Source organism: Belonocnema kinseyi, chromosome 3 (assembly GCF_010883055.1).
Source record: "Belonocnema kinseyi isolate 2016_QV_RU_SX_M_011 chromosome 3, B_treatae_v1, whole genome shotgun sequence".
NCBI classification, from domain to species: domain Eukaryota; kingdom Metazoa; phylum Arthropoda; class Insecta; order Hymenoptera; family Cynipidae; genus Belonocnema; species Belonocnema kinseyi.
The window spans coordinates 102,424,357-102,437,333 of record NC_046659.1 but is presented as its reverse complement, the minus strand read 5'-3'; the positions used below and the strand labels follow the sequence as shown (position 1 = coordinate 102,437,333).

The 12,977-nt window shown below is 27.6% G+C and overlaps 1 protein-coding gene across 1 annotated transcript in view; it reads right to left on the bottom strand.

The window, feature by feature from the left end:
• Positions 1 to 1,209: 1,209 nt before the first annotated feature.
• Positions 1,210 to 12,977, bottom strand: part of LOC117170281 — a 58,736-nt gene continuing 46,968 nt past the window's right edge. The window contains exons 2-3 of the mRNA XM_033356950.1: positions 5,523 to 5,839; positions 1,210 to 1,539 (exon numbers count right to left, since the gene is read on the bottom strand). Of these exons, the coding sequence (XP_033212841.1) occupies positions 1,232 to 1,539; positions 5,523 to 5,826 (612 nt within the window). The 5' untranslated portion in view covers positions 5,827 to 5,839 and the 3' untranslated portion in view covers positions 1,210 to 1,231. The remainder of the gene's footprint in view (positions 1,540 to 5,522; positions 5,840 to 12,977) is intronic.

Sequence of the window (12,977 nt, the reverse complement as noted above, 5' to 3'; positions counted from 1 at the left end):
TTTCTTACTAGTTGGAAAGTTTTTTAAAGATTGTAATCTGTGAATTTTTTGAGCCAATATTTTTATAAAACTAGTCGATCATTTTCACAATATTTTTTTAAAAATAGCGTTAAGAGAAGAATTTTTAGGAAGAAAGCTGAATCGATGGCATTTTTTACTTTATATTTTTTAGAACCGATTCTGTTCAGATGTAAATAGAATTTTCACAACCTTCGCGATTTACTCGACATTCAAATTAGTTGTATGAATAGGTCTTAATTTTGAATTGAATTTAATCCAACTGCAAAAATGATGAAAATCCTACTTTTACTCTTTTATCCAGTTTTCAATTATTACTTCTACTTTTTTATGATAAAAATTTCCGACAAAAAATTGCTGACTTATAAAATTCCCGAATTTAAACAATAAATTTTTTAAAATAAATATTATTCATTAATTAAAAACAGAATAATCATATATTTTTACCAAAATAACATTATCTTGAATGTTTAAAGTTTCTAAAACTATTTTTTGAAATAAAAATAATTGAAAAAAAAATTTGAACTGGAAATATATGTTTTCAATTATTGTAATTTTTAATTCAAAAAATAATTCTAGAAACTTTAAACATTTAAAATAATGTTTTTTTGCATAAAAATATTTGACTCTTATATTTTTATTAAATAAATAATACGAATAGAAAATTTGTAAATGCTTAAATTCGGGAATTTCAATTTTTTATGATGGTGGCGATAATATAATGTCAGTCGAGATTAATCGCCATTAGCTTCATCGATTCAATTCTTATCAAATTGTCAAGGAAGAACCTATAAATCTTAAAATTATCAACCGCTCGCTATTTTCTACCGGGTACTCTCTACTTTAATGAGTAATTGTATTCAGTGAAAATTTCCTTGATAGTACACTCAACTCCCGATATAAGGCCGATTTTTGGACATGCCTTGCTTTGACCTTGATCCTAAACCGAGGGCTTCTATATCGGGAGTTGAGTGTAAATTTGACTACTAGGTTGAAAGATCCCTTCAGGAATATGAACCAATGGATTTTTCACGGGCTCAGTTCAATCATGTTTTTACTTCATTCATTCAGGATGAGAATTGAAATGGATTATGAACATTCTACATATTTTTCATACGGTGAGACAATTTAATACCCTAAGAAAAGTCTCTTGTGATGAAGTCTCGAAAATCTTAATCTCTTTTTTCTTTCTTTTTTTTTTGTAGAAATGAATTTAGCAGTCGGTGTCTTCTCGGGCATCAGCTTCAGAGGATGAGGATACCAAGTTCGATTCAGAATCGATTTTCGATTTCGGTAGTGAAGGCGAAGGCGAGGGCGATCTGGAAATGATTTCCGTTGAGGATGAAACGAGATTGTTTTCTTTCGAAGAAAGATCTTCAATTTTGCTAGTCTTGTTTTCCGGGTTGCGCATCACTGAGGAAATAAAATTTTGGGTTTCCTCGCGAAGGGCATCGACTCTTTTTTGCAGAATATTATTACTTTTTACGAGAGCCATTGTCCGGGCGAAGATGTCGAGCAAACCTGAAATTGTGGAAATAAAAAAAAATAGTAAAATAATTTTTCTTGAATTGTTGTTGAAGCAATTTGAAAGCCAAAGAAATTAAAAAGTTTCAAATTCAAATATTTTTTTCTTCTGAAATTCTAGGGTTTTTCCAGGCAGAAAAACATGGCAGGAAAAAGTTCAATATGCCAATTTCCTCATAAGTTTCCAAAATCCGGATTTTTATATCCAATCATTTTTTCCCGTCAATTTTCAGTAAAATACTTAAATTTTTAACAAAATAGTTGTTTTTTTTTAAATCAATTGTTGATTTTTCAACTTACAAAGATAATTTTTCAATTAAACGAAGAAATTTTAAACAAAAAAGATTAAACACTGAATTTTTATAAAAAAGATGGACTGAATTAAAAATTAAATAGTTAATAATAAAAAATTTAAAAATTCAACAAAATAAAAATGTTATACTAATGAGTAGAATTGAGAAAAATGAATTTTCAAAAAATTAGTTGGATTTTCAACCGAATAGTAGAATCTTTAACCTAACAAGATAAATTCTTAACAAAAACGACGAATTTTATACCAAAAAACGAATTTTCAACAAAATGCATGAACTTTCAGGTAAAAAAATCAATTTTCTGTAAAGGAAATTAAAAAAAAAATAGTTTAATACTCAACCAGAATTGAAATGATGATTCTGCTACTAAGAAAATACATTTTTAACAAATTAGATCTGCTTTTAACCAGAAAAGACCAATTTTGAACCAAAAAATTAATTTTCTACAAAAAAAGTTGAATTTTCTACCAAACGGACGATTTTTTAACAAAATAATTTAATTACAAAGTAAGTAAATAAATACTGAAATAAAATCATTAATCTAATACCAAAAAAGTACAGATTTATTAACAGTGTGAGTTCGATTCCAGATGATAAAATTTTAAACAAAAAATATTAGACCTTGTATTAAAAAAAAGATGAATTCTCAAAGAAAAAATGAAATAGATGATATTTACAAAAAAACTTCTACAGAATAAAAAATAAAAACAAAAGAGTAGAATTTTCAAATAAAAAAATTTGAATTTTCAACAAATCAGTCGAAATTTTCACATAAAAAGGTAATTTTTTTTTACTAAAATAACGAATTTTTAACGAAATGCATGAATTTTCAAGTAAGAAAAAAATTAATCAAATAATTTAATTTTCAACCCAAAGTAAAATTTTTAATTGAAATGATGAATCTTTAAGCAAGAAAATTAATTTTAAACAAAGTAAAACAGCTTTTAACAAGAAAAGACCAATTTTAAACCCAAAAAACGGATATTCTACAAAAAAGTTGAATTTTCTATCAAAAAGACGAGTTTTTAACAAAATAGTTCAATTTTCAATCAAATAAATTAAATTTTAATTAAAATTGATAATCTAAGAAAAAGTACTTTTAACAATGTGAGTGTAATTCCTTGTGTAATGAGCAATTTTTTATTAGAATTGTATCAGATTTGACCAAGTTATCGAATTTTGATCTAATTTAAGTTAAATTTTTAGTAAAATAAATACTTTTTTAATAAAATTATAGAATTTTAAACCAATTTATTGAATTTTCAACCAAAATTATTAAATTTTCAACCTAAATAGATGAATTTTCAAACAAATAATTTTCACTAAGATAAACAAAATTTCAACAAAACAGTGGAAGTTCAAAAAATTGATTTTTTAAGAAATTAGTTCAATTTTAAACCCAATATCTGAAATTTTAACGTAAAAATATCAATTTTGAAACAAAACGAAGAATTTTAACCAAGAAGATTAATTTTTAACTACAAAACCCGGATTTGACACAAAATCCATGAATTTTGCAAGTAAAAAAAATATATATGGAATTTTATTTTCCACCAGAGTTAAAATTTTGAACTAAAATAATTAATATGCAACCAGGAAAACAAATTTTTAACAAAAATACAAATTTTGAATAAAAAATATCAATTTTCTACCAAAGAGTTGAATCTTCTACTAAAGAAAAAGAAAGAATTTTCGACAAAGTAGTTTAACTTTCAACCCAGAATCCTAATTTTTTAATCAAAAAGATTAAATTTGAAAAAATAGAGATTTTTGAGTCAAGACAGAACAAAAATGGTTTGCAAATTCTGGAAGTTTTAAGTTGAGAGATGAATTTCTAGTAGAAAAGTTGCATTTTTAACCCAGAAATATACAAAAAAAGTTATTTTTTAAATAAACAGTTGCAGTTTTAACAAAAAAAAAAAAAAAGGAAACTGCAACCAAAAATATAAATTTTATTCCAATATAGACTAATTTTTCACTAGAAATCACCATTTTTTTAACAAAACAAAAAATTTACCATTTTAGATAAAAAACTAATTTCTATATTTAAAACAGAATTTTTTTTAACAAAATAGTTAAATTTTTAACTAAAGATTTAACATTTACTTCCACTTTTAACCATAAAAATTTATTTTCTGCAAAAAAACAACGAATTTTTAATAAAATGCATAAATTTTCGACCACATAGTTGACTTATCAACGAAGGAGATTGATTTTCTACCCAAAAAGGCGACTTTTCAAACACAGAAAACCAATAAAAAAAAAGAAAATATAAATTATCATTACAAAAAAGTATGATAAAAAAAAACGAATTTTGTAGACAAAAAGTTGAATTTTCTCCTATATTTTTGAATTTTATATCCAAAAAGACGAGGATTCTACAAAGCAGTTGAATTATCAACAAAAAAGTTAATTATCAAACAGTTAAATTTTTAGTAAAAAAAAACAACGAATTTTCGGTATAAAACTACTAATTTTCAACGACAAGTGTAATAGTTAATATTTCAAACAAAAAATATTTTTATTTTTATCAAAAACAGTTAAATTTAACCAAAAAAGACTAATCCTCAAGAAAATACTTAATTGCTCCACCAAAACATATTAATTTTGAACCAAGCAGTTGCATTTTTAACCAAAAAATTGATTTTCTGTCAAAAATAATGAATTAAAAAAAAAGATCCACCAAAAATTTAAATTGTCAACCATAGTACTTTTTCCAAGGAGGGGAAGGGAGGGGAAATCATAGGAGTGAAGGGGGAGTAGCGGGAATTATGAGGGAAAGTAGGGGAAATTAGAAGAGGGGGAGTAGGGGAAGTGAGGGAAAATACGGGAAGTGAGAGGAAATAGGGGTAGTGGGGGAAATTGGGGAAGTGAGGGAACATGAGGGACGGGATTTTTGGTTGGGTGTCCATCCGTCTGTCGTACTTCTTTCCCAGGATAGGCACTGAGAGGTAATGACGGAAGTAGAAGAAGGGGCAATTGGGGGATGGAAAACTTGAAAAAGCAAAGGGAAATGAGCAGAGGAAAAGTGAATGGAGATTAGGAGAAATTATGGGGTGAGTAGGTGAAATTAGAAGAAAAAAAAGTAGAGGAATTTGGGGGAAATAAGGGAAGATGTAGGAAGAATAGTGAAGGAAAATGAGGGGTGAAGAACTAGGGGAAATGAAGGGTGTTGGCGGAAGAGGAAGGGGGATCATGAGAGGAAAATTAGAGACAGTCAGGGGAAATTGGGGGAGGGGAAGTATGGGAAGTGAGCGAATATGAGGTGCGGCAGCTTCAGTCGAGTGACGATCCATCCGTCTTACTTTTTTTTTAAGTTTTGGAAGTAAGGGGTAATTAAGGGAGGAAAACTTGAGGAAGTGTGATGTAAGGAGCGTAGGAGAAATGAGTGGAGAATAAATTAGGTGAAATTGAGGAAGGGATATAGGGGAAAAATGGGAGGTGTAGTAGGGGAAGTAAGGGGAGAGGAAGTAGAGAAAGAGATGAGAGGAAATAGTGAGGAGAGGAGAAATAGAGGTTGTGAGGGGAAATGAGGTGAAAAGGGAGGTAGTCTGTGGAGGGAAAGTATTAGAATTGGTGAGGGGGGAGTAGAGGAGGAAGAAATTGGAGAAGGAATGGTGAAGTGAGGAGATAGGAGTGTAGGAGTAGAAGGGTAATTTGTGGTCTTACCATCTCGTCTCAAGACCATTTTCCACTGTTCGTTTTGCATCGATGGAATTCTCATTGAAATTTTTTGGGAGGAGCTCAAATTGAGGGGCAAATAAGAATCGATCGGACAAATCGGTTTTGCAATTGGACTCAAGGGATGTGGAAGATATATTTCGGAATTTTCAAAACTCTTCCAGGGCAATTTTTTCAATTCCACTCGCTGTCGTTTGTTGATACTTCCGTCTGGATTTTTATATCGCCGACGAGAATACGACTGGGATCTCTCGATTGCCGAAAAGTCTGGCATGCAAATTGTTGGAGCCATCGTAAAACTGAATCTGCAACAAAAACCATATTTTCGTGTATCATCAAATTCTTTGAAAACACACGATGAATTTTAACCAGTTTAAAACTCTATATATTGCAGCATTCTAGGTACAAAAATTAAATAACAAATTTTCCTTCCTTCCAATTAAAGAAAAATCTTAACATTGAAAAACTTCCCTCTTCCAACTAAAAGAAAATTGTAAATAAAAAAATTAATCGATATGTTAAAAATTTTTAAATTCCCTCTTCCAATTCAGAAAAAAATTAAATACCAAAATTTTCTCCATTCAAATTCAGAGGAAATGTTAAAATAAATAATTAATTTGACCCCCTTCAACTCAATAAAATATTAATAAAAATGTTACAATTAAAAAAATTCCCACTTCCGACTAAGAAACATATTAAATATTATTTGAATATTATTTGAAACATTCAAACATTTTTTATAATTTGATTGAGTTGAAGCGGGACAGATTCTTTATTTTCAACATTTTTCTTATGACGAAATAGGATGATTTTTTATTTTGCATTTTTCTCTGAGCCGGGCGAGGATTTTTTCTACACATTTTTGTTTTATTGGAAGGGAGCCAATTAATAATTGGAATGGGAACATTCCACAATTATAAAGTTCCCGACTAACAACATTTTTAAATTGGATAATTACCGAATAATAAAATTCCTGCATTATAAAATTCTCAAATAATAAAATTTCCGAATTAAAAATTTTTCGAATAATACAATTACCGAACAGTTTATAATATTGAATTAAAAAAATTCCTGACAAAAAATCGCCGAATTTAAACAATACATGTTTTTATAAATATTAATTATTGATTAAAAATACAATAATCAAATATTTTATAAAAAAAATATTTGTAATTTTTAAAGTTTCTACAATAATTGTTGAATTAAAAATAATAATTGAAAAAAATTTGAACTTGAAATATATTTTTTCCAATTTTTGTAATTTTCAATACAAAAACTAATTTTAGAAATTTTAAACGTTCAAAAAATATTTTTTTAATCCGGAATGTTTTAAATTTTATTATTCGGGATTTTTATAATTCAGGAATTTTATGATTCGGGAATTTTCTTTTTCAGGATCTTTAGTTATCCCATTATCATTTTTGTAAGGTAAAAAGGAGGGAATTTCTGCAATTTTTTTTTCTGTATTGGAAGAGCGAAATTTCTTACTTCTAACATTTTTATTGAGTTTGGAAAGGAGAACATTATGGTTATTATTATTTTTTAATTTGAAAAAGAAAATTTGTTTCTAAATTAGAAGAGGGACTTTGTTAATATTTCACATTTTGAAAAATATTTTAATCGAGTTGAAGGGGGTTAGAATAATTATTTTAGACATTTTTCTGCACATAAAAAGGAGAAATTTTTTATTTCTATTTTTTTAAACCGAAAAGCAAAATCTTTCTTCAATTTTTTTCAATTTGTGATTTTCTATATTATACAGCTTTTCTTTTCATTTCAATCCAACGACTAATATCCTATTATATTTTATTTTAAAACCCCAGTTCGAATCGTTTTCAAAATTTTAAAAGCACTTAATATTTAAAAATTTGTACTTGTGGAATTTTATGTTGTTTTTGCGCACGCGAATTTACTTCGAAATTCTTGAACATAATTGAATATCTAATATTCTGAGTGAACAATCACTATTCATTTATTCGGGTATTTATAGCTTCGGGATAATTTAGAAGCTTAAACGGTTCAATTATTCTTTTGATCAAACTTCCGGAAGTCAGTTAATAACCTCATTAATTGGTGTCGATTGATACCAAATTGGAAGAGTTAAAATTTCCACTGCTCGAAATTAGCATGTCTCAAATTCAAAAAGTGTAAGAAAAAAATCATTTATTCACTTTAAAAAAATGTAAGCCTTGTCTAGGAAGAAACTCGAAAGTCTCATTGAAAAAGTAGCGATTGGTCAAACCTGAATAGAATCAAAAGGAGTACCTGGGCAACCTGGATAATTTAAATAATATATTTCAACGTTCCAAGAAAAATCATACATTTCTCTTCACGTGCCGGATTTTTCGACGAGGGTTGTTTCGAGTTTGATAGTTGCTAGTGGGGAACAATTGGGGCTTGCTTCATGAGATTTTAGGGAGTCGGATGGCATGGAAACCCCTGACCTTGAAAATCGTAGGCACACGTGCAGAACTATATTCTTTGTCCTTCAATTTATATAGTGTTTTCGGATCATGTTCTATTTGTTTCTTTAGAATATACAAAATTCATTAACGAATTTTAATGTTAGATACAAAAAATATTTTAAATCTTAAAATACCTATTTTTGCCCCTTTAATCTCTGATTTCCCCATCCCTAATACAATTTAACTTGAAATACGTTATTTAAAGAAACAAGGTTTCAACAAAATACCAGTTTCAAGATTTCCTAACTTTCTATAACTTTTCATCGAACAATTTTTTGTTTTTACTTATTTTCAATCAAAGTAATTGTTTGCTAAGCAAACTGATACATTTTCAAACAATAAGATTAATTTTCCATTAAGAAAGATGAATTTTTAACAACAAAAAATTAATTCCAAATGAAAAATTTGAAATTCCAAAAAAATGGAATTGTTAAAAAAAATTTTGAACAAAATAGTTAAATTTTCAACCAAATAGATGAATTTGCGACTAAAATTATGAATCTTAAAAAAACAAACATGAATTTTTATAAAGCAGAATTTTATTTGAAGTAGAAAAATAATACAATCCAGCCAAAAAAGATGAATCTTCAACCAAAAGAAATTTTTTTAATAAAGTAGTGAAGTCGTCAACAAAAAGAGACGAAAATTACAAAAAAAGAAACGAAATTGAATAAAACAATTGAATTTTGATCAAAAAAGTTAATTTGAAACTAAATCGTTGACTTTCAACCAAAAAGATTAATTTTCAAAGAATTGGAACAATTTTTTTTTACCAAAAAAAGCGAACTTTCAACAAAATACATGAATTTAAAATCAAGTATTTAAATTTTCAACTCAAAATGGAGTTGTTGCATTTCTATTTTAACAAAAATTGAAACAAAAAAAGGAATTTTTACAAAAATTGTTAAATTTTCAGCCAAAAAGATAAAATTTCAATTAAAATGATGAATCTTCAGGCCAAAAAAGAATTTAAACCTAAAATGATGAATCTTCAGGCCAAAAATGAATTTTAAACTAAGTAGAACATTAATTTTAATAAAATCGAAACAATTCTACAAATAAAGACGAATCTTCAATAAGATATTTAAATTGCCAATAAATTAGGTAAAATTTTAAACAAATAAAAAGAAAACTATTTTTCACCAAATCAATTTATTTTTGAACAAAACAGTTCATTTTCAACGAAATAGTTGAATTTTCAATTAAAAAGATGAATTTTCAACAATCAGCCTTATTTTCTACCAAAAAATACCAGTTTTAACAAAATAATGAATTTTAACAAAATTAAAAAAAAAATGGAACCCAAAATGGAATAATTATATTTACATATACAAAATTCCATTTTTAACCACAGAAAACCAATTTTCAACAAAAATAGAATAGCTAAACAAACTTTCAACCAATAAAAATAGAATTTAAAGAAAAGCAGTTCAGTTTTCAACCCAAAGGTTAATATTAGACCAAATAGTTGACTTTTTAACCCCAAAGAATGAATTTTTAACAAAAACAATTGAATTTTTAACCAAAAAGTTGGTCTTTATCGTTCTTAACCAAATTCTTCAACTTTGAAAAAAATAATAATATGGGATACGGTTGTGTTGAAATAATATTCTTGTATTGGTGCAGCAATATTATTGATGCAATACCGCAACAATATTGTTGATGTGATATTGCAACATGAATGTTGAACCAATGTTGCAACAATATTGTTGATATTGTACAAAACTTAAAACAATATTATTGATGCAATGTTGCAAAAATATTGTTGAAACGTTGCAAAATATTGTTGATTCAACGTTGCAAAAATAGCGTTAAAGTAATGTTGAAACAATATTATTTATGCAATATTGCTGCTAATTGTGAGAAATAATATTGCAGCATTATATAAATGTTGCAACAATATTGTTGATACAATATTGCATCAGTGATGTAACAACATTGAAACAAGGTTGAGAAATAATAATGAAACATTGACTTAATGTTGCAACAACATTGTTGATACAATGTTGCAACAATATTCATAACGCAATGTTGCAAAACAAATATTATTGATGCATTATGGCAACAATGTTTTGCTGTTATGTTGCAACGATATTCTCGCTCAAATGTTGTTAAACAATATTGTTGATACAATGTTGCAACTATATTTGTTTTGTTCTGTTGTGTTGCAACACATTTTTCGCTGTTATGTTGTAACAATATTTTTGATGTTATATTGCAACAATATTTTCGATGGAATGTTGTAACAATATTTTTGATGTTATATTGCAACAATATTCTCGATGGAATGTTGTAATACAATATTGTTGATACAATATTGCATCAGTATTGCTGATGCAATGTTGCAACAATATTTTTTCTGTTATACTGCAACAATATTCACGACGCAATGTTGCAAAAAAATATTATTGATGCATTGTTGAAACAATATTTTTGCTATTATGTCTCAACAATATTCTCAATGGAATGTTGTAGAAAAATATAGTTGATACTATAGTGCATCAGTATTGTAAGAGTATTGATGCAATGTTACAACAATATTGTTGATACAATGTTGCAAAAATAGTGTTGATGCAATGTTGCAACAATATTCATGGTACAATGCTGTAAAACAATGTTTTTGATACATTGCTGCAAGAATATTGGTGTTGTTATGTTGCAACAATGTTGTTCATGCAATGTTGAAACACTGTAGGATCAATATTGCAACAACGCAGATACAATGTTAAAAAGTAGTATTGCAAAATTGTAGTAATGTTTTTGCTACATCGTTGCAACATTGCAAATAAGTATTATTTGGGAGAGGACATTCATATATTGTAGCAATATGATGTACTCTTGGAAATGAAATTGGAACTAGAATTTCATACAAGAGTTGAATCCGAAGAATATTGAAATTTCGAGAAAACTCTTCTCAACTGGAAAGATATCATAAAGAACTAAGTAGCTCAGGGAATTTCGCCAGCATTTGACTGGTAGATCTTTGATCCCAATCTCTCTGGCACTAATTCACACGTGTGACGCATTACGATAACATGACTATGTCCCCGTGAGGTGAATGTTAACAAACTTAATGTTCGAGAGCGTAGAGGACTTCGTACTGGACAAGCACGTGGCGACATTTTTAACTAGGCCTAGCTCACCAGCTCACCATTAGAAATTATTTTTTATTATTTTATGTCTGAATATGCTATTTGCATCACTTTCGCCATTCCTATTCTAAATTCAAACACAATCTCATTTTTCATCCGCCTTCTAATTTCATATTCGGAAATCCAAATTACCATTCACCACACCTGCCAAGATCAGCTTTCTGCTTTATAGAATTTGTTTAAAATAAGTTTTAAACATTTTTAATATAAGGGGCTACTTCCTGAGAAATCTCAGATTGCTGAGCGGGAAATGTTAAGAGAATTTTTCAAAGAACTATTGGAAATCTCGGCAATCTAGCATGCGTTCAGAAATTTTAGAAATCTTTGGCAAGCATTCGGACACACGCTTTTAGGCGTTAAACGAACATCCGACTGAAACCGAGAGCCACCGAGTTTAGCCGATCCGAGGGGAATCTCACGTGAGTTCTGTCCGCGAGCAAGGTCGGAAATCTCGGAACTCCTGACAATCTCAAAGAAATCTAGGAAATCTCCATGAGAATTCAATACAGATTGCCGCATTCATAGTTTTAAGGTTTCCAAATGCCGATTATCCCGGATTATATCGCATTAATCTGGATTACTTTAAATATTAGTGGATTACTCTGTCTAAACTAGGGTCATGCGATTTTTTAACCAAAAAGGATTAATTTTGATTAAAATTGTTGAATTTTCAACAAATTAGGTCAATTTTAAACCCGCTGGATATTAAAAAAACAGATATTAGTTAAAAATCAAAAACAGTTGAAGTCAATCAAATGAGAAGTTTTAAACGAAATAATTCAATGATCAACCAAAATGACGAATTTTTAACGAAATATTTAAACCATCAATCAAAATGACGAATTTTTAACAAGAAATTTAATTTTACACCAAATTCAACCAAAAAATTAGTTTTAACCAAGAAGAATAATTTTCTACCCATAAAGACAATTTAAAACAAAAAATATATCAGTTTTCAATTAAAAAATACCAATTCTGAAGAAAAAATAAAATAGTTATGCATTTTGCGAGACATTTAAAATAATAATAGTTTATTTTAATAATAATTAATTAATAATTAATTAATAATTAATAATAATTAATTTATTTTAAAATAATAGTTACATTTTCAATAAAAAAAAACAACTAATTTTTCTACCCTCAAAAATAAATCTTCAGCAAAATAGTTGAATTTTCAACTCAATTGTTTTGTTTTCGACGAACTGGATAGTTTTTAAAGAAATAGGTGTATGTGCAACTATCAAAATGATTTTTTGAAAAGAAAACTAATTTTTAATCGAAAAAGAAATTTTAACAAAAATAATACATTTCCAGCCAAGCAGTTGATCTTTTAACTAGAAAAGATCAATTCTGAGCCAATAATGGAATAGCTACATTTTCAATAGTAAAAAAAAAACAACAAATTTATTACAGAAAAAAAATGATTTTTCCATAAAAAAAAATATTTTTTGACAAAATTGTTTAATTTTCAACAAGGAAGATTAATTTTCAAACAAATAGTTATAATCTCAAAAAAAAAGAATGTTTAAGCAGGAATAATTTTCTAATAAAAAAGACGAATTTTCAACTAAAAACGAAGATGACATTTTCACAAAAAAAATGATTTTTCACCAAAAATAAATAAATTTTTAACAAAATCGTTGAATATTCAAACGTAAAGGATATTTTAAACTTATATTTTTTTTCAACAAAATAGATTAATTTTCTAATAAAGAGTTGCATGTTTCACTAAAAATAGAATAATTTTTCACCAAGAAGAAGAATGTTATACCGAAAAAGATTCATTTTCAAGAGAATTATATCTTATATAGGCGAGGGGGGGGGGG